The sequence below is a fragment of the Aspergillus welwitschiae genome, assembly GCF_003344945.1.
Source record: "Aspergillus welwitschiae strain CBS 139.54b unplaced genomic scaffold BDQ94scaffold_7, whole genome shotgun sequence".
Classification (NCBI taxonomy): Eukaryota; Fungi; Ascomycota; class Eurotiomycetes; order Eurotiales; family Aspergillaceae; genus Aspergillus; species Aspergillus welwitschiae.
Window position 1 is genome coordinate 630,283 of NW_020798701.1, and position 25,902 is coordinate 656,184.

Below are 25,902 nucleotides of genomic sequence, written 5' to 3' on the forward strand. Positions count from 1 at the left end.
AGCCGCCGCCCGGCACCAGTTAATCTTATCGCCGCCCCACGAGAAAATCCCCCTCAAATCCCTCCTCCAGCAATTCAACACCTCAATTCCCCCCACCACATAACACACCCCACCCACCGCCACAATGGGTAAATCCTCCAAAGACAAGCGGGATGCCTACTACCGCCTAGCCAAAGAGCAAAACTGGCGCGCCCGGTCCGCCTTCAAACTCATCCAAATCGACGAGCAATTCGATCTATTCGAGCACGAGAACCCAGACAAAGTCACCCGAGTCGTCGATCTGTGCGCCGCCCCCGGCAGCTGGAGTCAAGTGCTGAGTCGCGTTCTGATCAAGGGCGAGAGTTTCGGTCGCCGCGCCTGGGTCGAGAAGAAGCGCAAGGAAAAGGAAGCCCTCGATCGGGTCCGCAATGGCGACAACACCACCACAGTCACTTCTTCATCAGAAGACACCGACATGGCCGAACTGAAACCCCGCAAGAACGTCAAAATCGTCTCCATCGACCTCCAACCCATGGCTCCCCTTGAAGGCATCACCACCCTCAAAGCAGACATCACCCATCCCTCCACCATCCCGCTCCTCCTGCGCGCCCTGGACCCTGAAGCCTACGACTCCTCCACCTCTACCACTCCCTCCGCCATTCGTCCCCCTCACCCCGTCGACCTGGTCATTTCCGACGGCGCCCCGGACGTAACAGGCTTGCACGACCTCGACATCTACATCCAATCGCAATTGCTCTACTCGGCGCTCAACCTCGCCCTGGGCGTCCTCCGCCCCGGCGGCAAATTCGTTGCCAAGATCTTCCGCGGCCGCGACGTCGATCTCCTCTACGCGCAACTCCGCACCGTGTTCGAGAAAGTCAGCGTCGCAAAGCCGAGGAGTAGTCGTGCTAGTAGTCTGGAGGCATTTGTCGTGTGCGAAGGGTTCATCCCGCCTTCGATCCATGCTGGTACGGACGCTCTGAAGAACCCTATCTTCGGGGGCGTGGCTGTCCCGCCGGCTGTTTCAGCGGATGGTAATGTCGGGGTGGAGGTTGTCGAGTCTGAGGACGACGAGGCACGCCCTGTTAAGCTGGCTCGGTTTGCTCCGGCCGAGGCGACTCTGGGTGCTGCTTCAGCGGAGTCGAGCCAGACGGAGGCGCGGCTGCTTCACGATGACTCCTTGGCGTCGGTGACGCCTACGCCACTGGCGTATAAGTCCGCCGGTGAGAAGTTCGCTGTTGAGAATAAATGGATTCCTAGGTTCATTGCTTGTGGTGATCTCTCGGCTTGGGATTCCGATGCCTCTTATACGCTCCCGCCGGATCATGTCAGTTTGGATCCGGTGCAGCCGCCTACTGCGCCGCCTTATCGGCGGGCGTTGGAGTTGAGGAAGGAGAAGGGTGGTGCGTATGGGAAGACGAAGTTGGGTAGTTTGGGACGGGCGTGAAGTTAGAATTGATTATTATTATTGCGGCCGTTTTAACGATATCTTCTTGTTTATAGTTATGGTTACGAAAGTTTTCGACTTGGCGGGGTAAAAAGAAGTTGGACGGGCTTAAGACTACTGCTTGGCTGCTAGATGGACAAGGGCGGATGGATATAGCAGATACCCATAGATTTACGATAGATGATGATAACCAAAAGAAGAGGAATAAATTCAGAGAAAATGCAGAAGTCTATTTTGAGCTGGTAGATCAGGTGTGTCTATGCTGGTATGCGCTAAACTCAAAAAGGACGGACAGATCATCACATCACATCATGTACAACGCACGGCGCTAGATCTCCCCACTAGTCTTTTGTCATAACCTTTTTCCAACATCCCCTTAGTACACTTCGAGGACGTATCTCTCCTCATCCTTCAACTTCTCGATCTCCTTGCGAGAGTCGACCTTCTTGCCCAGGTTCTTGGCTTCAGTGGCAATGGCCTCCTCCAGCACAGCGGTGACATCGGGAACGGGCCACGTGGGACCGCACAGGTAGAAAGCACCCTCCTCGCGGATGTAGGCCTGGATGATTTCAGGCAGAGTCTGGCGCATGCGGTCCTGGATGTAAATCTTCTCCGGCTGGTCACGGGAGAAGGCGCGACCCAAGACGGTGATGACACCAGCCTCCTGGTAGGCCTCCCACTCCTCACCGTAGCAGTACTCCTCGCGCTGGTGGCGGGAGCCCATGTACAGCAAGACGGCACCAATCTCCTTGCCCTGGGCCTTCTCGAGAGCACGGTGCTGGACGAAGGCGCGGAAGGGAGCCAGACCGGTACCGAGACCAGCCATGATGAGGGGTTGAGTAGACTTGGGGGGCAGCTTCATCACACTGGACTTGACGCTGACGGTGACCGGAGTACCGGGCTGGAGGCGGCTCAGGTACCGGGTAGCCAGACCGAAACGGTCACGGCCAGTGGGGTCCGACCAGGTAACCGCAACGATCATGAGAGCGACGGTGGTGGGGGTCACCTTCTGGCAAGAAGCGATGGAGTACTCACGACGCTTCAAGGGACCGACAATACGGATCAGTTCGTGGAAGTCAGGCTTGGCCGAGGGGTACTGCAGCAGGATATCCGCGAAGGTAACGGTGTCCACCTCGGAACGGCGCTTGAATTCCACAGCTCCGTCGGGGCCACCAAGGGTAAGAAGATCGGTCTTCTCCTTCTCGTCGTCCGCGAATTCGGCCAGAGCTTCGTAGAAGCGCTTGGGCGGGCGACCGAAGATATCGACGTTCTGGACAAGGGCCTGGTAGACGGTGCGGTTTTCCAGCACGGCAGGATCCTCGCGGCTGGGCACCTCGACAACATCGTCGGCGTTCAAGCCATAGAAGGCAATGAAGTCCATGACATCCTTCGGGTCGTTCTCGGCGTGCACGCCCAGCGCTTCACCAATGTCGTACTTGAGGCCAGAGTCACCCAGGTCGAACTCGATGTGGAAGATGTTACGATCGTAGGTGACAGGGGTAAGACGTCTGTTCTCCTTGACGTGAACAGTGAAGGTCTTGGTGGCCGTCTCAGGACGCAAAGCATTCTTGGTGCCGTAAGCCTCCTTGAAAGCGAGACCCTTGGCAGCGGTCTGCCAGTCCTTGAGGTAAGTGGCAGGCTCGCTCTCTTCCTTGTCGAAGGACACGAAGCTGTTGGGGGAGATGTCCTTGGGGAGCTGAGCGACCTGGGCTCCCTCTTCGGGGGTCTTCCAGGCCTCGGGAACCTCGATCTGGCGGAGAACCTTCTCAAGCTCCTTGCTGACATTCTCCAAGGCCTCAGCATTGCCGCCAATAGAGGCCAGCTTCTTGATGCCCACGCTCTCCTGAGAAGGCAGAGCCACACGCAAGAAAGCAACCTGAAGGACCGAGGACTCAGAGGCGGTCTCACCGGCAACAGAGGGGTCGACGAAGTAAAGGGAGATGCCGCGCTGCGCGACAGCCTGGCGGAAAGCGACGGGCAGTTTCTTCTCGAGCTCATCGTCCTTCACGCCAGGAGCGTTCACAATAACCTTGCCGTTGTCCTTGACAGAGGCGGCAATGTCGACATCGCCAAGCAGCTTAACGTCTCCAACATAAGCAGTGTCGGCAGCGGTGATGGAGTAGGGGGCATCGACAATCTTGGAGCTCTTGCGGATGTCAACACGGACGACACCTCCTTGGACGAGGTTATCGTGGACCTTGTTGGTGGTGACATTGCTTGCCGAATCGGCAGCCAAGGCCTGGGAAAGAGTCGTGGCGACGTCGCCACCAACGGAGTTATCAACATCCCAGAAGGTGTACTCCTGGACGGTGGCGGGGTCAAGCAACTGCAGGGCCTCGGACTCGGCACCAGCCTGAACAATGGGCTTCTCGTGAACCAGCTGGAAAGCAGCAGCGGTGTTGATCAGATCCCAGCGCTGAGAGCGGGCATACTTGATATCAATGCAAGCCGGGGTCTGCTCACGATCGGTAGCGAAAGTCAAAGCAGCAAGAACATCCTCGTACAGGGCAGAGCGGATACCCTGCTCCTGCACAGCCTGTTCGTCAGAGACCTGGCCAAGGACACCAACGGTCTTGACAGACTTGGGCAGAACGCGCAGGAATTCCTCCTCGACGAAAGGACGGTAGACACGGACGTTGATGACACCAACGCGAACGCCGTCCTTAGCCAAAGAGCGGGCAATCTGGGCAGTGAGAGATGCCTCGACGGTACCGAAAGCAACCAGAACGGAGACGGGCTCTGCGTGGCCGTGGTACTCAAAGAGGCCATAGTCGGTTCCGAGCTCGCCGTTCAGGGACTGCAGGAGCTCGAGGAGCTTGCCCTGGGTGTCGAGATGACGGCTGCGGGAGTCTTCAAGGGTCTTGCGGACGGCCTCGTAGGTGCGAGACAGACCAGCCTGGTCGAGGACGTCGATGACACGGGTCTCTTCCCGGCCGACGCGGACACCGTCATAGATGTGGACGGAAGGCAAGACGGAGGACAGAAGGGTGGTGAGCAAAGCCATGTGCTGAGATTCATGGACAGAGGCACTCGACACCAGACCCAGGCCAAGCTCTTCGGCGAGGGAGAGGGCGGAGGCATAGTCGGACACAAGGCCGTCCTCACCGGCATAGTCGACAGCGGCGACATGGGCGGCAACAGGGCTAGCAACGGAGTACAGGAGAGACAGCTGTTCCAGGGCGGCACGCATATAAGGAAGAGTGGCCGACGAAGCGACGATACCCTGAGGGATGTGGCGCTTCTTCAGGTCGAAGTCCTGGGAGAAGATGTAACCAAGGGCGATGTTACCAGCACCCTGGCGAGTCTCCATGGCCTTGATCTCAGGAGAGTCGCCATTGGCGTTGATCTCCTGCTTGGAGGACCATTCCCGAAGAGCAGCATCCAAGTCAAAGGACTCCGGAGAGTAAGAGAAGATCTTGTCGCTCAAGACATAGGCGACTTGCTGGATGAGGGTCTGGGCAGTGACATAAGTCGGACCACCGAGGGTCGACAAGGCTGGAGAAGGGGAGCCCATGGCGGATTCTTGTCTGAAGATGGGGGAATCAGCCAGCCGATACCACCAAGATGAAGACAAGGAAGACAAAGGAAGAGGAATCAGCAGCGCCGGATTGGGAGGGGCGATGGGGGGATAAAAAGCCCGTCGCCTCCGCCGCTCTATAGAAAATCCCAGGGGATCTTACCCAATCCGGCTAGTGGCAATCACGCAATTTCTTATCGATAGATCCTGGAGGCGGGATCCTGTGGCAGAATGTCTCCGCTTTCGGCCTTCCCCGCATTAGTAAGTCACGGTGTCCTGAGGCATCAGCCATCTGGACCCGCCGATAAGTCGTGATTACTCATCCACGATAAGTCGGTGGAAAACGTCATCTCATCCTCCTCGCATGTAGTGATCCCTTTCTGCATCAATCCGTTTCTGTATATGACAACTGCTAGCATGGCCAACGTCGCACTGCTCGGCTGCACCGGCATGGTGGTAAGTCACCCAATTTGTATTCCTTCTAGTCAAACCAAGCCCCCTCAGCATCGCAAACCCGGCCCTCCAATTCGACCATGTAGTCCTCGGCATAGGCAAAAAAGCAAAAGCATCTAATATACTCATCCGCAGGGGAGCCACATCCTCACCCACCTCCTGGGCAATTCCTCCGTGGCACGCATCGATACCATCTCCCGTCGTACCCCGCAACCCGCCACCGCCGCGCCGCAAGAAAAGCTCACCACCTTCGTCTCCGACGACTCCTCCAAGTGGGCTTCGCAGCTCTCCTCTCTGACCCCGACGCCAGACATCTTCATCTCCGCATTTGGCACCACCCGCGGCGCAGCTGGTGGCTTCGAAAACCAATACAAGATCGAACATGGCCTAAATGTTGAGATGGCCCGTGCGGCGCGCGACGCCGGCACCAAGGTCTACGTGCTGATCTCGTCGACTGGAGCTGATAAGAACTCCTCGTTTGGGTATCCCCGCATGAAGGGTGAGATTGAGGAAGAGGTGAAGGCGATGGGATTTGACAGGACGATTATTCTGCGCCCTGGGCTTATCTCCGGGGAGAGGCAGGAGAGCAGGCCTGCTGAGGCGGTTATGCGGGGCTTTGCGGGCCTGGTGGGCAAGATCCATTCCGGGTTGAAGGATGGATGGGCGCAGGATGCGGATGTTATTGCGAAGGCGGCGGTTAATGCGGGAGTGAAGGCTTTGAATGGCGAGGTTCCGGCTGGAAGTGAGAAGGTGTGGGTGATGTATGGGAAGGATATTATTCAGTATGGGAAGGGGCAGTAAAGGCCCGGAGCTTGCTTGATAAGAGTCATTGTACCATGTAGTATTTATATATGCTATCTGCGTTAATTACATGATTTTCGGTTTCACTCTGCTACTATAGTTGAACATCATGGAGACGATGTACGAAACAACTACTCTCTTAGGCCTGCGAATATATATATTTCAAACACAGAAGATCAACGAGATTCTCATTAGATCTAATATCATACGCAACGCAACAAGTGAGCACTTTCATACATGACACAATTTAAACACGGAAATGCAGAGTCTATACAATAGCCCTGGTCTCTTAATACTTCCTATTCCCATCCCTCACCTCTCGATTCTTCTTCGTCCATCCCCTCGAGCTCGGCCCCGCCTTCTCAGCATTATGATCGGGACCTCCCTCCTGCGGCGGCCTCGCATGGCTAGCATCCTTGTTTCCAGGACTCATATCCAAAGGGTTACTCACTTTACCCTGCTGCTCGGACTCCTTCTGCGCCTGCTCGACCTGGCCTTCCGGTGACGTGTTACTGGGATCGAAGGCTGCATCGTGGCCCGCGACTTCGCTATCTGTGCCCGTGTAGGAGCTCTCCGATCGCTGAGGGTCGAGGACATTGCGATCTCCAGATTGGGTTTCGCTCTTTTGCTGATGGGTTGTGCGCAGCGGTGCGATGGAGCGGAAGGTGCGAGTAACGGGTTGAAAGGTCCGGGTTCGGGTGGTGTGTTGGGCCAGGCGGCCAATTGAGGTGAGTTGGTGCAACATGGTGGTGCAGGTAGATAGTATTGTTTTGACTGTGCGGTTTGGGTTGAAATATGCTTTTCAAAGGATGGGTCTAGTTGTGGTAATTTGATGGTTGCGGCGGCTGTATATAGTACTGGAGGTAATGGTTAGCCAGCAATGAGATGGGCTTGGGGGAATTGCATCAAGTATCTTCGCGTACATGTTTAAAAGTCTTTTTGGCTACAGAAGATCTAGGAAGAAGTGATATTGAAGAAGGACATTTGAAGGTTGCGTTGGAATCCCAGAGGGAACTTGGCTGGACTACTATCATCTTGACGTCATCTACTCTGCCAGGGTGCGTCGTGGACACGTGATCTCCGATGTATATCCGGATGTATACCTGCACTCTTCACATTGAAAAGGCTCTGATCTACGGGGGAAGCGAAGATGATGAAAGACTACGTCGACTCAGATGGCCTGGGGAAAGTCCAGACATGCATCTCAATGTTCAAGTCACAAGGAAAGAGTACCGTCAGCCCATCACCTACCACCTGGACAATGTTTCTAGACTAGCGGCGTAATCGCCTTACCTCAAAGACGTGGAGCAAGGCAGAATTCTAGTTTCCCCTTTGATCGTAGGCAGCCTTCCTGGTCGCAGTGGATGCCTTGTGCTTCTCGTCGTGCCGGGAAGAAGTACGGTGCTATACTCATCAGGTGGCCACGATCAGGAAAAGCAAAACGAATAAAGTCTGTCCATCGTAATGATAGACTTGACACGTCAATCATGCTACACGCGGATGCCGCCTCAATTGAGCCCAGACTATCAAAGTGCGATGGCACAGTCTCCGTGCATTTGGCAAGAAACGCCTCACGCAAGACTCCAAGTATGTGATGACCATGATTGAAGCTGCCTCGTGGTTCAGGCTTCTGTGCTGGACGTTAATAGCCCCCAAGGCGGGGATGTTTATGGGCTGGGTCAAGGCCTCGTGCATAAAGATCGTACCCGATTAGGAATCACAGGGAGCTTACGGCGGTCGAGGCGGATCGATGGACAGGAAGAAGAGCAATGGGTCAAAGCCACAACCAGACTTGTGCAACATGAAAGGCTGGATGCCTCAAACTTGAGGCCGCAGAGGAATAATTGCAGGTGCCAACGTGCAGATGCGAGGACCCGCTATGATTCTTCCCTGCTCAAGTCAATCGGACTTGTCTAGTCTAGGCGTTTTGCGGGCTAGACAGCAATGACAGGGGTCCTTTTAGCTGCATATATCTCCCGTCCAGCTGAACCGCTTCATTGGCTACGACCTGCTGACTCCGTCGAATATGCTTTCATCCACTGGCCAATCCAGATCCGTAAGCCGGAAACAGAGGGAAACGCTTCCTTACCTTAAATTTTCGAAAGGTCGTTTGACATATTCCATTTGTTGACTGCAAGAAAAACATGTATGCGTAGATGCGCAGAGGGCTGCGGTCACGTTACAGTCACGGGACTGAAAAATCCCAGTATTTCGGTGCAAGTATGTGGGTCACAAAATCCAATTCCAACGTCGTGGCCAGATCCCTCAAATTCAGAGTAAATAAATTGTAGAGTTTCCAGACAGTTGCAGCCCAAAAAGAAACTCACAATCATCAGGCGTGAATCACAAATCCTGGCTGGCTGGGCAAGGACGATTTACCGGAACTATCGAGCCAAATCCTGGTTACGGAAGTACAATTGCCACAGGCAAGGCTGGACTAGAAACATCCGAAGTAAGACAGCTCGCAAGAGAAGGCAGAGGGGTGGCAAATCGAATCGCGAGTACCGAGCTTGAGCAGCTCGTGAGTGGCAGAACAGTTGGTAACCGGTGTTGCCTCCAGGTTGCGGCTGTAAGCCAGAACCGATAGTCGCTGAGTTGGCAACCGACATCATTCCATGCTCGGATTCTCAGCACACAGGGAATTTAGTCGGGTTGACCGACGATCCAATGCTGTGATGGATGTACAGACGCACGAGAGAGTTTCATGCAATCATCTCGAAGGGTGTCCGGACAAGCGGAAATTCGGGTACATTGACCCCCTATAGGCCAATGCTGGGGAACTGAAGGCTGCCTTGCTCATGTCGCTATGAATTCTGTACACCATCTTCTCTTCGAAAAACCCCCTCTCCATCACGGAAGGCCGAAATTTCGAGCACCTCGACCAGACGAAGCGTGCCACGTCAGTGAGTCTCCGAGCTCTAGTGCAGCTGCACGGGTTCGACAGTAGGTGCACCGTACCACAGGCAGTATCTGCCATGGCTGATGTACAGAACTGGCATCCTATCATATTGGCCGAGGAAGGCAGGCAAATGAAGATAAACCCTGCACCCGAGCGGGGACAAATGCGGGATTATTCGTCTGCAGATGTGGGAGATCAGCTGAAGAGAATCAGTCCCTAAAGGAATATTGAGCTCATCATGCAACTGCATGTCATGTTGACTCCCGAGGTAAAATTCAAAGACGCAATGGATGCCAATGAAGGGCTCCTAGTGACGCGTCTTTTGCCACTAGATGCAGAAATATTTGGTTGATATCAGCCAGACGGAAACATGCGGAGTACACGAGACGGTCATTGGCACGAAGGCCAAATTCCTGTGTGGACCAATGTTCGGAATACATGGTAGGAGGAACTTGGTAGGGTTGCAACCAGGTGACAGAACCCTGAACCTTTGGGCATACTAGGTGTCAGGTAAAGAGTTGAGGGGGAGAAAGTAAAAAAAGAAAAGTAAAGACCAACTGGGCAGATGTCTCGGAGTCACCCTGCCCTCGGCCCAAAGTCCGTATCAAAGGTTATGGCACTAGGCCAGTTCGCGAGCAGACTAATTGGTTGTGAGTGAATAGCCACAAGGTTATGGTGGTAAGGCATCTAACAAACCAGACTAAATGATCAAAGCCGTAACCACACTGGACCTGCAAAGCCGAACTGTGCTTTTTCCATCCACTCAAACCGGAACACTAGGTTTTTTTTTTTCCTTGGACGCGGAAGGGGGCAAAAAAGGTTTGGACGGTGAGACGGACGGCCTGACAGCTGGCACAGAATAAAGAAACGGTTTATTTTTTTTTTTTCATGCAGGAGCTTTGATTCAGTAAGAGTGAGGCCTGTCTTCTTCTCGAAGAACGACTTCATACGCAACGGAGACGCAGAAAGGAAGCGGGGATGATCGTTGGAACGACCAAGGCTGCAATGGCAATCCCAGCCAGGACGACGAAAACCGTCCATATCAAATGAGGGATTTTCCAGGACTCTACCTGATTCAGGAGAAATGATACCGCCACGACAGCAACACGCATGCATCCGTGAAGCATCCACTGACCACAACTGACCCGATTAGGAAGGTTGTGGATAATTTGTGTCTCCACAGCTGGAAGACCCCAGCATAGCCAACCGGGAAAGCACTGGATGTGATGTGAAAGTGATAGCAGAATGCCGTAGTCGATAAGCCATCGTATGTTGAGGGGTTGATCGACGGTTGACTGGTAGAGTACGAGAACTGGCTGGGCCGTAACATAGAAGCTTCCTGCGAAACATAAATAGGACCCGGGGCCTACCAGTCGATTGAATCTGGATCATTATCCGTTTCAGACTCAGCTTCTTCAAGAGCCATCGCGAGATCTCAATCGTTGTTCTTCAGAATAAGGTGTTTCGTTTTAAAACAACCGTCAACCTTCCATAGGCCTCGTGCAAGCTTAGCCTATCAAACCTCTGCAGCGCGGCAGGAGCATTTGGCAGAGCCAATAGAAGTTAAGGTAGCAACGTGAAACAAGAAACTGTATCAGCAACAAGTGAGTTTGACCACGGCTTGATCAGTATTTTAGCTGACGATAGAATGATAGGGATGTGCTTCTACAACCAGAAGAGATTTAAATGCGGAGACTGGAGCTGGACAAGTTTCGCTCACCGCTGCAATTATGAGTACCGCACCGGGGAGACCTGCGGCATGAGGCTCGTCAACATGACTGAGTTTGAAACAACACTATGCCGCTTGTGCGAGAAGATCGAAACCAAGTACCGGCGGCGAAGCGCCGAGTTGGAACGCTTGAACCGATGGAAACGGGAGGGAAGCACTCTCGTAGCATCCATGGACCGGTCACAGAAACTCGTCATGGAGCTCGAAAAAGAAATTCGCCAACTGCAGCGGGAGCGTGATGACAGAAGAAAGGCGCTTTCATGAAAGCAGGATTGAAACTTTTTCAGGAGCCATGCGTTGGGCCACTTGCTGTTGCTTTTGTTTGTGCTTAGGATTCCCTCTTTGGTATTGTCTTTCGGTTTCAGATCATGTTCCTGTTTGTAAATTCTGTGCCTCACAGGGGCTGTGTCACTTGACACCTTTCATTTCATCAATTATTCTTTTTTTTTTTTCTATTTTCCTTTTGTTTCGATGATCGAATCGAGGTTGATTCTTCACGCCGGGCCCATGCAATGGTTGGCGGAAAAGTGTGAATCAAGGATTCTGCTGTCGAGAAATCATAACATCCAATGAAAAGGTTTCATTTGTGCAAGTCTGGCAACTTCGTGCAGCGTTCACGAGGAGGTGTTCCACATCATAAGCGCCCATGTTCTTGACGAGCGGCTCGCCAGACCAAGGTAACAAAACCCCCAGGGCAATTGGCACAGCAGTAGGGGCCATTGTGAGAAGAGGGGTTAATGGCGGAAATCCAGCAGCCTAAAGACCACACCATGTAGGCCAACTGTACGAAATGATTCATTTTACCATGGTTGTACCATGATTGTCGATGACAGAGGCCGGCGACATTGGGAAAGGAGATACGGAGCTGGACATGGAGATGGTACCCCGCGTTTGGGCGGTCCACCGCACGTGATGCCCTCCTCTCCACATCAAAGCTACTGAGTTAGTGACGGCCCTCTGCGGCCTTTAGTCTTCTCATTAGAATCCGAAAAGAAAGCTAACACTGATATGTCAAAATTTGCAATCTGCTGGGCCTGACTCATCTTTGAGTGATCCTGAGGGTATGCATAGAAACTCCCTCAATAACCCCGCGCCTGCGATGCTTCCATGACACGGCCGTCAAATTCGCAAGACCGGACAGGTTGACATCGAAACACATTCACAGCCGGTGCATTCGCTTAGCTATGATGTGGTTGTGTTGCAAACAAGATACCAGCTTGGGTCCTGGGGATTCTTCTATATATGGGGCCTTACAATCTCATTAAAGTTCCGAAACATTCAGCATTTGTTCAAGCGCCCAGGGTGCTCGTGGCCTTGAAGACTACGTGGACCATTCATGTCCCAAGATCAATGACGACTTTGGGCATTTGCGGTCGACAGGCGCGAGGGTACACCTGCAATGAATTGCCCGATGCTTAATTCGACATCAAGGCTTGCCACGTCACCCGTGGCCGACGTCAGTTGCGCTTCAGATGCAGCTATAGGCCTCACCCGTTCCGTGAGTGATTTGGAGCGACCTGTCATACGAGTGTACATATACGAGATCGTAGAGAATCTACATCGTAAACGTTGGGCAGAAAAGTGCGCGAATATTGCACAGGAACTGTAGGATTATCTGGTCAAGTAGCAAAATGGGGTCGTCTTCTCATTTATTTAATCTCGCCAGCCTCGGGCTCGTCATCAACCTTGGCCAGCCCATGTTCTTTCAAAAGGGCATTGATCTCATCAGCATTCCACAGGTGGTGATAGATCTTGCCTTCCGGCGTCCTTCCCACCGTAGCAAACTCGACTGTAAGGGCCAGCACATTAGTCTAGGTCACGGTGCCGAGATAGCGTGGTACCCGTGTATGAACAACCACGGACAAGGATCAGTCATGACTTACTCTTCTCACTACTCAGCTTGGTCGAGTCCATGGTCTTGCTCAGAACCTTGACAGCCATGGCGCAAGCTTCCTTCAAGTCGCAGTCCTCCTTGTAATCTTGCTTCAGCAGACTTTGAGCACTAGCATTGTTTGCTCCTACGCTAGTTGCTTTCCAGCCACCGTAGTTACCGCTGGGGTTGCTCTGGTACAGTTGGAACTCTCGGAGAGGGTCGTAGCCGGCATAGATGAACGACACACCGAAGGGACGGAGACCACCATGCTGGGTGTATCCTTGCTTCAAGTCGCACAGACGACGGACAAGTTGCTCGCAAGGAATTTCTTCGTTGTAAGTGAGGAGATACCGCTGGGCAGCTTGTCGGGCATAGTTGATAAGGATGTTCGCGTCTGCCGTCATACCAGCAACAGCACAGATCATGTTGCTGCCCAAGAATTAGATTTCCATCTCGTTAAAGACCTGCGATTCGGTGGGGTTTGTGATGCATACTCGTTCAGCGTGTATAGCTTCTCCGCAGATGTGTCCTGCTCCAGTAGCTTGCTGGTGACCTTCTTCTCCGCTGCGAGGACGATTCCATCCTTGGCCAGAATTCCCAGGGCGGTACCGGCATGCGAGATGGCTTCTAACGCATATTCAACCTGGTAGAGTCGACCTTCGGGGGAAAAGATGGTAGTCTGTGGAAGGACGTCATCGGGTCAGCTAAAGCTCCAAAGGAACGACAGAATTGGGAATTAGGCATACTCTGGAATCGTATCTCCGTGACATCTTGACTTCGATGTCAACCTGAGTAGATTATGGAAGATTGTTTTTTGTTGAGGAGATCAGACTGAGGGAAGGGAGGATTGGAGATGAGGAATGAGTGAGTGCCGGGGCGAGCTGTGCAGGAAGGTCGGATGAGCTCCCGCTGAGTGGTGACCAGGCAACTTCGCCCTGGCGCGTCCACCTCTGAGCGTCCGGGCTGACCGTCAGTCCGCCAAGCTCGGACCACCCGAACACTCATTGCGAAAGCTCTCGGCCTGCGCGAACCCGCTCCGGAAATCTTTCTTTCGGGACCTCAAACTGCAACCGAATGGGTTGTTATGCTGTTGACATTCTATTGATACCCTTTCGCGCACTCTCCTAGATTCTCTGTGGTCGCAATGCTCAAATCTACGTATACCCCACCCCCTCCGTTACCTCCAGGGTGGACCGAACATAAAGCTCCTTCAGGTTTGGTTACCAGCTTTCCCGATATCCTCTTAAAGTCGCTCTAATAAGACCCAGGCCATCTGTATTACTACAACTCGCAGACCAAGCAATCCACATATACAAGGCCTCAGGCCGCTCCCGTACAACCTCCGCCTGCACCTGCACCAGAACCCACGAATAACGCGCCATTCTTAACCCCAGATACACTTCCTCCTTTCTCTTCGACTCCTTATGCCCCTCATGGTTTTGGGCATAGCGCTGCATCTCACGGGCTACCTTTTGATGGTCAGTCACGCGGAGGCTTTCGCGGGGGCAGAGGATACCATGACCGCAAACCCCGTGGGCCACAGGATAGGCCTAAAACCAAACATGATATTCCTGGATGCGCGCCATGGGTACTCGTGAAGACGAAGCTGGGAAGGAGATTTGTTCACAACCCCGAAACGAATGAAAGTTTTTGGAAGATCCCTCCAGAGGTACTGGTAGGAGTCCTTGAGTACGATCGCTTGGAGAGAGAGGCGAAGGAAAGGAAGGAGCGGGGCGAGGAGACGGAAGATGTCGCCAAAGGAAAACCCGAAGCTCAGGAGTCGGATCAACCACGGCGGGAAGAAGCAGAAAGTGGTGCCGCTACGGCAGCTGGGGAGGAGAGCGATGAGTATGAGGAGGTCGAAGTTACTGATAGCGAGGGTGAGGAAGAGCAACCTTTCAAACGACCGAGAACCGAAGAAGGGGACGAACAGCAGCCGATGGAGTTCACTGAAGAGGATATGGAATATCAATTAGCGGCAATGGGCGAAGAATATGGCCTTGACCCTGGCGAATACGGCGAACCCGGAGAAGAAGAATGGGAAGAGGGCGCAGAAGGGCTTCCGCTCACGGAGGAGGATGCCACAGCCTTATTCCGTGATCTTCTTGACGACTATCGCATTAACCCGTTCTCCACGTGGGAAAAGATCATCGAAGAAGGTCGGATCATTGACGATAGCCGCTACACTGTGCTGCCAAACATGAAAACGCGTCGTGAGGTCTGGTCCAACTGGAGTCGTGACCGGATTCAAGAACTTAAAGAATGCAAAGAGAAGGAAGAAAAGAAGGACCCGCGCATCAAGTACTTGGCCTTCCTCCAGGAACACGCCACACCAAAGTTGTATTGGCCCGAGTTCAAGCGCAAATACAAAAAGGAACCAGAAATGAAGGATACGCAATTGTCAGACAAAGATCGAGAAAAGTACTACCGCGACTTGATTTCTCGATTGAAACAGTCAGAAAGCACGCGAAAGTCTGACCTTTCAGCGCTACTAAAATCTGTACCACTGCACGAACTCAATCGGTCGTCTAATCTGGAGGCTCTTCCTCCTTCCATCATCACCGATCTCAGATACATCGCCCTTATGCCCAAAGTGCGGAATCCGCTTATCGAGGCTTACATCTCTACCTTGCCTGCTGCTCCGGAAAGCGACATGACCGCCGAGGAAAGAGAAGAGCTAGAACGGAAGAAGGTTGAACGTGATCGACGCGAAAAGGCGTTGGCAGAACGAGAGAAGCAGGTACAAGAGGAGAAGAGAAAGCAAAAGGGCGAGCTTGTTCGCGGTAAACACCTTTTGAGAGAAGGGGAAGCGGAGATCGAGGAAGCTATGAGGATCAATAGAGGAGGACTTCGCAGCTACATTGAAGCGGAAGATCAGTCTTCAAAGGGCCAAGGCGAGAACGCCAGTCAGCAGCCATGAAGAATCAAAGCTGGCAGCCTATGTGATATATAAAGCATACTTATGATTGCAAATGACTGTAAAAATACATTTCCATCTTTTCTGGCTGATCCAGTATACATTCTCGCGCATGTAGGAGTTCATCGTAGATAGTATGTTAAGAGTACAAAATGTCGCTGTCCCATCATAAACACGGGGTACCGCCCACGCCGATAGAAAGTGTACTGTGGCCCATTTAAAGAATTAATAGCAATGGCCTGTGATTTCACATAGCTTATTGGGTATCACTGTAAGTAAGAAAAGTCCGGGACCTCCCTCGTATGAAATGACGCCTGTATTTCCCACGCCCGACCCTTAGCCGCGTTAAACTCATTTAAACCTCCAATTGTCCCAGTCATCGTCATAATCATCATCGTCATCTTCATCGTCTTCTTCTGCATTCGCGTCACCTGCAGGTGGATTTTGTCGGTCCCCTGACGGGCTAGCAGCGGAAGGAGGTTCGTCCATTCTCTGCATTTCTGCATCTTCCATGGTCCTTAATTTCCTCAGCTCTTCACGCTTGTGCTTCAGACGCCTGACGCGCTCTTCTAATTGCTCCATTTCATCAAATTCATCTTCCATGAACCGTGCCGCATCCTCCCTTTCGCCTTCGACTTCAGCCTCACGGCTTTTCTTGATGGCTTCGTTTTCTTTCTGCTGCTGGGCGGCGAGCTCGTCTGCGGATACTGGCGCTGCTGATATAGTCGCTTCCGCGGCGAGCGCAGCCGGCCTATGTGGCACGCGGGTGGGCTCGACAACTTCGCGCTCGAAAGCGGCCCATTCATCCTCGTCGATGGTTTGAGTGGTCGTGGCAGGCGGTTCGGAAGCTACAAGAGACGGATCTGATGGCTGTACATCCGGTTCAGCAGTTTGCTGCTCATGTGCGATGTCAGATGGCGGCTGCGGTCCGGCGATGTCCTGCTCTGATTCCTCGATGATCTCTTCCTCCTCCTCGATAGCTCGTGCACTGGGAGGTTGTACGGTGTGCGCGGTCGGCTGACCAGATGGCATGCTTGCCCTCAACCTCTTGCGCCTCAAATCATCTGCTGGGTCTACCTTGCGCTTTTTGGTCACACGGTTCGTTGCGCTCCCTGTCTGGGATGAGCCCTTGCGGGCGGCGAGCTCATTCCGAAGTAATGATCGAACATCTGCCATGATCTGTACTGAGTAAAGGTAGGATGGAAAAGATTATAGATATTGATTTGATTTTAAGTGAGCTCTAAACAACACGTCAACTGGGGACACGGGTAAGAAGATCGTGAAAAGTAAAAGACAGTCTATGTGGGGATCTGGAGAAGCTTTCGAGGGCGCCGAAAAATAGACGCGACGAGAAGGAGCTGGACTGGCGCCTGCCAAGCCATTCTCCGCGGAGCCGCAGTCACGTGCTGATGACTCAGCATCCCGATCCAACCGCGACAGCATCTCCTCTCTTCCCACCATCTGTCTTCTTCATCTCCCAGCACCTCCCGTGGCTCGTCGCTGGACGTTCATTTCATCACCAGACATTCCTACGAGGCTATTCTGCGGAATTTTCATCGTCAGCTCTCGATTCACTCGCGGAAAAGCCGCCTCAGGCGCTGCGCAGTCTACACGCGACCCCGCTCACGCCAAGCATTCACGCTGCGCGCGACAGCATTCAAACGAGACTCAACACCCACCGCTTGGTGTGACCACCACCGGCGCCCACGCGTTGTCTCTAGACTTAAAATCGCTGGAAGTGCAAGGACAAAGTAATACCTGCGTGGACCGGGCAAACCAAAAAGTGCCACTTTCCAGAGCCTTCCTCTGTGTATTACTTTAGCCCTTCTGATGCCGTAGAACGAGATTTGGGTGGCGTGCGCAATCCTTTTTTTCTTCTCTCTATCTCAGACCTTTACAACCCCCAAAGCTTCGCGCCGTAGAAATTTGAATACTTGCTATCAGCTTATATACTTCCATCATGGCCGGTAAGCTATTGTATACCAAAAGTCGTGCGACCATTGTCGGACTTCCCGCTGGGTGGCGACTGGCAGCACACTCCACTTCTGTCGGGACAGAAAGCTAACTACTAAGCCAGATGAACCACGACGCTCCGGTCGCTCGACCAAGGGCCAGCACAAGAACCTCGACATGATCACCGAAACGCCCGCGAAGAAGTCCAAGGCGAAAGTCCAGCCGAAAGAGAAACCTCCCAAACCCTCCGTCGAACCGACGCCTGCTCCCAGCGAAGAAGAAGAGATTATTCGATGCATCTGTGGCGAATATGAAGAGGAGGAAGATGTTGAGCGCGACATGATCTGCTGCGATCGATGTTCTGCCTGGCAACACAATGACTGTATGGGCCTGACATACGCGAAGGGGGAGGAACCGGACGAGTACTTCTGTGAGCAATGCAAGCCAGAGAATCATAAGGTTCTTCTCGAAAAGATCGCGCGTGGTGAAAAACCGTGGGAGGAAGCTGCCGAAAAGAGGCGCAAGGAAGCCGAGGAGAAGAAAGCATCCCGACGCAGAAAGGGCAAGAAGGGCGGCCGAAGAGGCAGACCAAGTGAGCCCAAGGCGGCTGAGCCTAAGACAAGCGAATCTAAGTCGGTCGAACCTAAAGCCAGCGAACCTCCGACCGCCGAGCGCAAGACGAGTGAGTCTCAAGCAAGTGAGCGTCAGGCAAGCGAGCGCAAGGCTAGCGAGCCAAAGACAGAGACGAGCACACCTGCGCGCGCCGCAACCTCTGCAACTCCTGCCCCATCCTCTACTGCTGCTCCTGCCGCGCCTCCTGCACCTGCTGCACCAGTCCCTGAAGCCGAGACGCCGGCTCCTGAGAAAAATGGACATGTTCCTGAAGCGCAGTCGACAAGCGCCCAAAAACGCAAGTTTGATGAGCACCAAGAGGTGCAAGTCCCTGAACCGGTAAGTTCTGGTTATTCTAGTATCATGGGTAGGGGAGGGTTCCGCTAACACTGCCATATAAGGGACCGAAAACGAAGCAGCAAAAGATGTCACCGCCAGCACCTGCGACGCCTGTGCCAGCCGCTGCCGCCAAACCGGCTCAAGTGAAGGAGGAGCCCAGTGCGCCGTCTTCTCGGAAAAGTTCTGCTGCAGGAACAGCAGTGACGGATAGCTCGAAATCCGCGGACCAGCTTACGCATCCATCTCGCAAGAGTGTTGCCAAAGCTCTGGTCAAGTTATTTGTAGAGCAGATTACTCAGGCCCAGGAGCGAGGATCGTTCCAACTTCCCGAAGGGTCCGGAGTGAAATCAGTGGAGGAATTTGCCCGGCAGCTTTCTCTCTCACTCGAGAGCGCTATGTATGAGAATATATGCGGAGGAACTGGGGAGCCCACAGAGCCGTATAGGTCACAATTGCGGACGATCATGTTCAACGTAAAGAAGAACCCTTCTCTACGGGACCGTCTGCTCGTAGGTAGTTTATCTCCCGATGCCCTCTCTAAGATGAGCACCCAAGACATGGCAAGTGAGGAACTGCAGCAGAAGGATGCCGAGATCAAGCGGGAAGCTGAACGCCAGCACATCATCGTGCAAGAACAAGGGCCTCGCATTAGACGGACCCATAAGGGTGAAGAATTCATTGAAGATGATAACCAAAATGTCGCCAGCGAGCCCGTCTTCTCAACTGCGGCCGCTCGACGCAGTCTGGCTGATACCGATGGCAGCCCCGCTGGCCAGAGCCCAACGACCCCTGGCCCCCAGTCCCAGGCTGATGACTCCCGGAAGGCATCGAAATCACAGGATGTTGACACCAAGATGACCGACGGTGTCACCACTCACCAGGATCACTTCCCCGCGCGGGCTCATTCTCCGGGTGGCACCAGCCACGAGCAGGTCTTCCCCGAAGTGTCTGCTCATATCCGTGAGCAGTTGCCAACCGCTAGGGCTCAGGCTGATGCTGAGATCGATCAATTATTAGGAGATGATGAGCCCGACTCGCCACCCTACTCCCCAAAGGACTTTCATGACGAAGGGTCCATCTGGCATGGCAAGGTCGTCATGAACCCGATCACAGAGTTTACTTCCTCCGCGAAGCATGTCGGAGGAGCTGATTTGAGCGGACGCATACCATGGAGTCAGCTTGCTCCACCGACATTGTCCATTGACGGAAGGATTGAGATTGCTCTCGCCAGCGAGTACCTTTGCGGTCTGCGTTTCAGCTCTTCGACCGACGTGACTGTCATCTCGATCAGCCGTCCCGATTCCCCCAAGGACCGTGCAGGATTCGACAAGCTGTTCAGCTACTTCCAAGACCGTTCGAGGTATGGTGTTGTTGGCAAACATCCATTGCCTGCTGTCAAGGATACCTACCTTATCCCTATCGAAGCAGGCTCCACCAAGAAGCCAGAGTTCATCGAGCTTCTAGAGAACAACGCTCTTGAAGATCCCACACCGGAGCGCGTCATGCTCGTTGTCTTTGCCGTCAAGACCGGCGATTCGAACCCACCATCAGTGCAGCCTCCTTCACACTTCCCAAGCCATGAGCCTGGTGCTTCTGCCAGTCCATTGACCGTGGCCGCGGGGACGCCCCAGCAGGCGCATTTCCTGACTCCTGGACCGCCGCTTGCGTCCCAGTTCACGCCCACTCCTGTATCATCTTACGACGGGACGCCTCAAACGCAAATACCTTATGGGCATCAAGCTCAGCCACAACACCAACAACAGCCACCACCAGCAGCTCCCCAATTCACTCCCTACCAGCCTTCCCAGCCCAACCAACCACCCCTCACCGGTCTCGCCGCCGCAATACAAGTGCTCGGTGCGCAAGCCAATACACCCGCTATTCAACAACTTCTATCCCATGCCCCGAATGCAGACGCCTCACAGCTAAGCGTGGTCCGGGATATACTCCTACGTCGACCAGAAGTTAGCTCAAATTACACAATGTTGATAGAAGAGTTAGCAACGGCGACCAGGACCAACGGCCACGGTCCACAGCAGAATGCACGGTAGTGAGACAATTAAAAAAGAGAGAGAAATGGGGAAGGGTGTTTCAACACTGCCTACTGTACAGTAACGTCTTTCTTCTCCCATATCTTCGCTTTCAAATTTTTTTTCGCAAGGGTATCTCCGGGGCTTGGTGTAATTCTTTTTTTTCGCACTGCTATTCCCATGTGCTGGGGTAGGGTTTCTTTTCAAAACGGGTATTTGGGCGACTTTACGGGATGCTTATCTATTTGATCTGTTCTCTTCTTTCACTTGCTTTTCATGTGCTTGCCATGAACATGGATTTTATGTACCCAGAGACGTTTGCTTCAACACTGGGTTTGTTATTTTATCACTTCTCTTTTTTCCTACGATCGAATTTCCCCTCATCTCATTTTGTTCTTATCGCATGCTGATTTACATGCGTCGAATTTGTATGTCAAAATGAACACTATCCTACTATTTCATTCCACTTTTCTTTATGAAAACTACATATACCTAGTAAGCAACTTGACTGGTACTGCTGGTATATTATCATAGTATTACTACTGAGTACTACTGTCACAGATCCACAGTGGGATGCGGGGACAAGGGATGAAAGCAACAGCAGACTCGGCCTGTACATGTTTATTATATTTTTATTTAATCCGTAACATCCCAGACGTAGTGGTAACGAAAACGCCTGCGCTATGCAAATCCAGACAAATTACAACAGCATTGCAGAATAAACTCCAAGAAAAGACAAGACGCTCATCAATGTTTTACCAGCGAGGACCGCGCTTCTTGTAACCACCACCGCCATACCGAGGACCACGTCCACCACCGGAGCGTCCACCCCAACCACCATCATCGTCATCGTGGTGACGAACCGGCGGAGGCCGTCCCTTAAGCTCCTCGCTGAGCTTCTTATACCCCTTGCGCATGTCCGAGTATCCCATGTGCATCTTTCCGAAGAAATGGTCCGCCAACCGACGATCGTTATCGAGACGACTCAGGTACGCGCCGCAGACATCGCACACTTGCAGCTTCTGATGACCCGAAGGTCCGGAGGTATCTTGAAGGTTCTTCAGTTCTCGCTCACACGTTTCCTTTTGGTGCTTGGCTGTGCGGATCTTGTGAAGTTCGTTCAGGGCCTGTGCGACGGAGCCGGTTTCGCCCAGCACCGAGATCTCGAGGAGACCCGTGTTGATGGTTTTGGTCAGGTCGGAGATTTGCTTCAGCTATATTATTGAGAATATGATCAGTCCAGTCTTCTTTTGGCCACTTGGGGTGTCCTGTGGTTGGGCTGGAGTATATGCCTTACCAAGTTGTTGGTCTGCCTGATCTCGTCCGGAGTCTTTTCCAAGCGTCGCTGAGCGGTATCAATACGTCGGTCACAATCATCGATGTATTTCTGCATGTCGCGCATATAGTCGTAATCGAATCCCCATTTGGCCTTCTCAGCTGCCGAGGCGGTCTCATACTCCGTCTTCAATCCTTCGCTGTGAACTTTCTGACAAGGGCCCAGGTCTTGCTTGGTATTGGTGAAGAGGTCATGCGGACAAGTGCCGACGAGATACGAGCGACAGACTTTTGGATCGGTGATTTGGAGCTGCGCATTGCGAGAGGGAGCGCCGGTACCTATGAGCTGGTCCGCTGGAGAAAAAGAATTGGGTTAGCTGTTTAGAGCTTGGTAGAAGCTGGGGTTGGACAATTTACCTCCCATGAGCTGCTCAAGCAGCTTTCTTTGTTCCGCCGCCATGATGAGATGATGTTAGAGGGAGAATGGAGGGTGGGGAGAGCACGAATGGTCAGAGCGTAACTGAGGGATTGAATGGAGATTGCGATGGAGAGTCGAGATTCTGCGGGCGTGGCGCTAACCGCGGCTGGCGCTTATATAAGTGAGCCGGAGCCCCCTGTCGATTCCCGCTGATTTGCGGAGTACAGCTCGGCCTTTCCACCTTAGTTGGCGACATTGGTGCCATGATCTGGACACTCTGACGCTTGATACATCTTATGCAGGCTTGATACAGTCGCGAGGCCCGGTCAGCCTGTTAATTAGCTTTGCTTGACCCAAAACGCAATCGACCGTTCTTCTCCGCCGCTCGGAGATCTGAACTTACACTCCGTGTATGGCTTGCTAGCGGTAGTGAGGTACGCGATAGAATAACTACACAGTATCTAGAACTTTCCGCATCGGCAAGCATGACGTGATGACGGTCCTCTCTCTCCTTACCTTACTTTTCGTTGTCGCGCTCTCTTCGTTCACATCGGCGACTTCGGACTACCACGAGAGCCTCTACCTCCAGCCACTCCCGCAGTCATCCCTGTTAGCATCCTTCAACTTTCGAGGCAATGAGTCCCAAGAGTCCTTCGATGAACGGCATTTCCGCTATTTCCCGAGGGCGTTAGGCCAGATCTTACAGCACGCCAATACGAAGGAGCTCCATCTGCGGTTCACTACTGGACGATGGGATGCTGAGAGCTGGGGTCCTCGTCCTTGGAATGGGACCAAAGAGGGCGGTACTGGTGTTGAGCTATGGGCCTGGATCGATGCACCTGATGACGAAGCGTACGTGTGAACGGAAAGGAGGACGCGAGTATGTATGTGCAACGATACTGATGGGCATTAGGGCCTTCGCGAAATGGATCACCCTGACTCAGTCTCTGTCGGGATTGTTTTGCGCCTCGCTGAACTTCATCGACTCAACCCGAACCACTCGCCCAGTCACGTCGTTTGAACTCATGGGCGACCATCCGGCTTCCAGTAATCTGCATCTGCTGCACGGGACACTTCCCGGCGAGGTGGTCTGCACTGAAAATCTGACACCATTCCTGAAGCTCCTACCATGCAAGGGCAAGGCAGGTGTTTCTAGCCTTCTAGACGGGCATAAACTGTTTGACGCGTCTTGGCAGAGCATGTCTGTGGACGTCAGTCCTGTCTGTCCTCACCCTGGAGAGTGCTCCGTGCATGTCGATCAGTCTGTGGACATTGTTCTGGATATCGACCGGTCAAAGCGACCACGCGGTTAGTTGGATGGTGCCTGACGCCTTGATTGATATGCTAATGGCTACTCAGGCAATCCCATTCCGCGACCTGTACCTTCTGATCAGCTTGCATGTGACACATCCAAGCCTTACCATTCCGATGATACCTGCTATCCTTTGGAAAGCACATCGGAAAAGGGCTGGAGCTTGACGGAAATCTTCGGGCGCACCCTCAGTGGCGCTTGTCCCCTCACCGATAATGCTTCTCAGGAGCCGGTCTGCCTACGGGTGCCGCATGAGCGCGAGGTGCTTGTCACTCCAGGTGCAGTGGAGACCAAGAAGACGGATGGCTTCACCCGCTGTTTCACCCTGGAGCCTTCTACTCCGTTCGACCTCACCATCCCTGAACAGGAAGTTACCACTCATGTGCCACTTGATGAACCTGTCCTAAGCGCAGAGAGAACGATTGTTGGTCACGGCCAAGAGCGCGGTGGCATGCGGATCATCTTCGACAACCCAAGTAACACCAACTCTGTTGACTTCATCTACTTCGAAACTCTACCATGGTTTCTACGACCTTATGTCCACACACTGCAAGCTTCAGTCACAGGCCGCGATGGACTTCGCCAGCAAGTACCCGCCTCACACTTCATCCGGGAATCATTCTACCGACCAGCAATCGACCGCGAACGAGGAACACAGCTAGAGCTGGCATTGACGATACCGCCCGCATCGACGGTGACTCTCACATACGACTTTGAGAAAGCGATTCTGCGATACACTGAGTATCCTCCAGACGCAAACCGCGGCTTCAACGTCGCTCCCGCCGTAATCAAGCTCGACGCAGCAAACGGCCAAAACCACCCGATCTATATCCGCACCACCAGCCTTCTTCTACCGCTTCCCACCCCCGATTTCAGCATGCCTTACAACGTGATCATCCTGACCAGCACCGTAGTAGCGCTCGCCTTTGGCAGTATCTTCAACCTCCTCGTCCGCCGATTTGTCACGGCCGAAGAAGCCTCCGCGCTGACGGCGCAAACCCTCAAGGGACGCCTGGGGGGCAAGATAGTTGCCCTACGGGACCGAATCAAGGGCAAGACAGCCAAGACAGAATAGACAAGACAAATAGGCATCTTAGATGTGACATACATCCATGCTATACCAATACAATCAACTACCCCGCATCATATATCCCATCAAACATATTTCATACAAACAACACCTGTGTGTTCCCTCAACCTCAAACCCCATATAATCAAACAACATATTCATTTCCCAGAACAATTCGTTCATTTATTCATAAAACCTAACCAATCAAACCCAGAACTTCCCAAAATTACTCCGGATAAAGACTATTACCCAACCCATCAGCCCCATCCCAAAAAGGAACAGACCAGGGCATGCTTACAATCCCAACTTATCCTTCAACACATTCCAACCCGGCAAAGCATCCGACCCACCGGGCTTCGTCCCCATGAAACTATGATCTTCCGTAGCACATGTTCCCTCCCGCTCATCGTGTCCTTCATCCCACCGACTCATGAACTTTTGCTCTGCGGCTTGCTTTTGCTGCGAGATGCCTTGGAGTGCGGGCGTCGTGAGGATGTCGGGCTAATCGCCATTGTTAGCATTGGTTTGAAGGAAGGGGGAGTGGGTATGGAAAGGGGTGGCTAAACGTACAGAAACCTCGTCCGATGATGTCTGGTTCGCAGTTCCTAGGCCTCCTCCCTTGGGATAGCCCTCGTCGCCCCAGCCGCTGCCTCCGCCGGAGTTGTTGGCGGGCGTGGGTTGGGCGCTGGCGCCGCCGCGGGTGGAGCCTGGGAGACGGTTTTGGGACATTTTGTACGTATGTATGTGTATATGAGGCTTAAAGAAACCAAAATTGTGTTCTTCTAGAAATGATTTGTTAGTTCAAATATGCCTGGTTTTTGGTGGCGTGGATAGTAGTAGTAATGATGGCGATGATGTTGGTGAGGTTGTATATATCGTCCGGGTAGATGGTTGGTGTATGATTGTGTTGATTGTTGTATGAACAGACGGCGATTGACTTACCTAGATATTCAACTTGAGTTGAATAGATAACAATGATCAACTAGCTTTGTCTCTGATCTTGAAATTGGGCGATTTATAGTCGAGATTCTCTCGCGAGGGCAGTGATCTCATCATTAACAAACGTCATAGGGGTCTGCTTGATTGGCCAGTTGTTGCCACTCGGCTTAGTCATGGTGTACATCCATGGAATCTACGAAAAGTACTGCCACGACTGAGTGCGTTCTGGACTGTACAAAAATGGAGGAATGGGTATTCTGCTGATTGATGATCGCATAGTTCATGCAGATGATGTCCTATCTAGTACGGCTAATCCGTATACCCCAGGCAGTCGGATGAG

At 52.8% G+C, this 25,902-nt stretch overlaps 12 protein-coding genes across 12 annotated transcripts; 6 read left to right on the plus strand and 6 right to left on the minus strand.

Moving 5' to 3' along the window:
- The first annotated feature begins 66 nt into the window (after positions 1-66).
- BDQ94DRAFT_138781 (tRNA methyltransferase TRM7) lies at positions 67-1,628 on the plus strand. The gene has a single exon (XM_026765305.1). The coding sequence runs from the start codon at positions 125-127 to the stop codon at positions 1,424-1,426; it is 1,302 nt and encodes a 433-aa protein (XP_026629274.1). The 5' UTR covers positions 67-124; the 3' UTR covers positions 1,427-1,628.
- On the minus strand, positions 1,622-5,320 carry BDQ94DRAFT_138782 (sulfite reductase subunit alpha). The gene has a single exon (XM_026765306.1). The coding sequence runs from the start codon at positions 4,938-4,940 to the stop codon at positions 1,803-1,805; it is 3,138 nt and encodes a 1,045-aa protein (XP_026629275.1). The 5' UTR covers positions 4,941-5,320; the 3' UTR covers positions 1,622-1,802.
- Positions 5,321-5,327: 7 nt separating this feature from the next.
- BDQ94DRAFT_138784 (uncharacterized protein) lies at positions 5,328-6,303 on the plus strand. The gene is made up of 2 exons (XM_026765307.1): positions 5,328-5,399; positions 5,532-6,303. Exons 1-2 carry the CDS (start codon positions 5,346-5,348, stop codon positions 6,195-6,197), a joined length of 720 nt encoding a protein of 239 aa, XP_026629276.1. The 5' UTR covers positions 5,328-5,345; the 3' UTR covers positions 6,198-6,303.
- BDQ94DRAFT_138785 (uncharacterized protein) lies at positions 6,304-7,143 on the minus strand. Its single transcript, XM_026765308.1, has one exon. It carries the CDS (start codon positions 6,940-6,942, stop codon positions 6,487-6,489), a length of 456 nt encoding a protein of 151 aa, XP_026629277.1. The 5' UTR covers positions 6,943-7,143; the 3' UTR covers positions 6,304-6,486.
- Positions 7,144-12,454: 5,311 nt separating this feature from the next.
- pre9 (proteasome core particle subunit alpha 3) lies at positions 12,455-13,673 on the minus strand. The gene is made up of 4 exons (XM_026763785.1): positions 13,445-13,673; positions 13,193-13,377; positions 12,709-13,127; positions 12,455-12,614 (listed from the first exon to the last, which is right to left on the minus strand). Exons 1-4 carry the CDS (start codon positions 13,466-13,468, stop codon positions 12,475-12,477), a joined length of 768 nt encoding a protein of 255 aa, XP_026629278.1. The 5' UTR covers positions 13,469-13,673; the 3' UTR covers positions 12,455-12,474.
- A 64-nt stretch (positions 13,674-13,737) lies between these two features.
- BDQ94DRAFT_121893 (FF domain protein) lies at positions 13,738-15,792 on the plus strand. The gene is made up of 2 exons (XM_026763786.1): positions 13,738-13,912; positions 13,967-15,792. The coding sequence occupies exons 1-2, from the start codon at positions 13,843-13,845 to the stop codon at positions 15,616-15,618; spliced, it is 1,722 nt and encodes a 573-aa protein (XP_026629279.1). The 5' UTR covers positions 13,738-13,842; the 3' UTR covers positions 15,619-15,792.
- BDQ94DRAFT_121894 (uncharacterized protein) lies at positions 15,793-16,912 on the minus strand. Its single transcript, XM_026763787.1, has one exon. It carries the CDS (start codon positions 16,789-16,791, stop codon positions 15,967-15,969), a length of 825 nt encoding a protein of 274 aa, XP_026629280.1. The 5' UTR covers positions 16,792-16,912; the 3' UTR covers positions 15,793-15,966.
- Positions 16,913-17,098: 186 nt separating this feature from the next.
- BDQ94DRAFT_185406 (putative PHD finger domain protein) lies at positions 17,099-20,676 on the plus strand. Its single transcript, XM_026774872.1, has 3 exons — positions 17,099-17,582; positions 17,693-18,519; positions 18,582-20,676. The coding sequence occupies exons 1-3, from the start codon at positions 17,576-17,578 to the stop codon at positions 20,568-20,570; spliced, it is 2,823 nt and encodes a 940-aa protein (XP_026629281.1). The 5' UTR covers positions 17,099-17,575; the 3' UTR covers positions 20,571-20,676.
- Positions 20,667-21,025, plus strand: BDQ94DRAFT_138801 (uncharacterized protein). Its single transcript, XM_026765309.1, has one exon. The coding sequence runs from the start codon at positions 20,783-20,785 to the stop codon at positions 20,957-20,959; it is 177 nt and encodes a 58-aa protein (XP_026629282.1). The 5' UTR covers positions 20,667-20,782; the 3' UTR covers positions 20,960-21,025.
- A 128-nt stretch (positions 21,026-21,153) lies between these two features.
- On the minus strand, positions 21,154-22,350 carry BDQ94DRAFT_121904 (LUC7 domain-containing protein). The gene is made up of 3 exons (XM_026763788.1): positions 22,242-22,350; positions 21,847-22,178; positions 21,154-21,763 (listed from the first exon to the last, which is right to left on the minus strand). Exons 1-3 carry the CDS (start codon positions 22,282-22,284, stop codon positions 21,305-21,307), a joined length of 834 nt encoding a protein of 277 aa, XP_026629283.1. The 5' UTR covers positions 22,285-22,350; the 3' UTR covers positions 21,154-21,304.
- Positions 22,351-22,469: 119 nt separating this feature from the next.
- gpi16 (GPI-anchor transamidase subunit GPI16) lies at positions 22,470-24,652 on the plus strand. Its single transcript, XM_026765310.1, has 3 exons — positions 22,470-23,094; positions 23,156-23,550; positions 23,602-24,652. The coding sequence occupies exons 1-3, from the start codon at positions 22,736-22,738 to the stop codon at positions 24,627-24,629; spliced, it is 1,782 nt and encodes a 593-aa protein (XP_026629284.1). The 5' UTR covers positions 22,470-22,735; the 3' UTR covers positions 24,630-24,652.
- Positions 24,653-25,672, minus strand: BDQ94DRAFT_138805 (uncharacterized protein). Its single transcript, XM_026765311.1, has 4 exons — positions 25,566-25,672; positions 25,194-25,405; positions 24,922-25,124; positions 24,653-24,865 (listed from the first exon to the last, which is right to left on the minus strand). Exons 2-4 carry the CDS (start codon positions 25,350-25,352, stop codon positions 24,850-24,852), a joined length of 378 nt encoding a protein of 125 aa, XP_026629285.1. The 5' UTR covers positions 25,353-25,405; positions 25,566-25,672; the 3' UTR covers positions 24,653-24,849.
- Between the last annotated feature and the right edge of the window lie 230 nt (positions 25,673-25,902).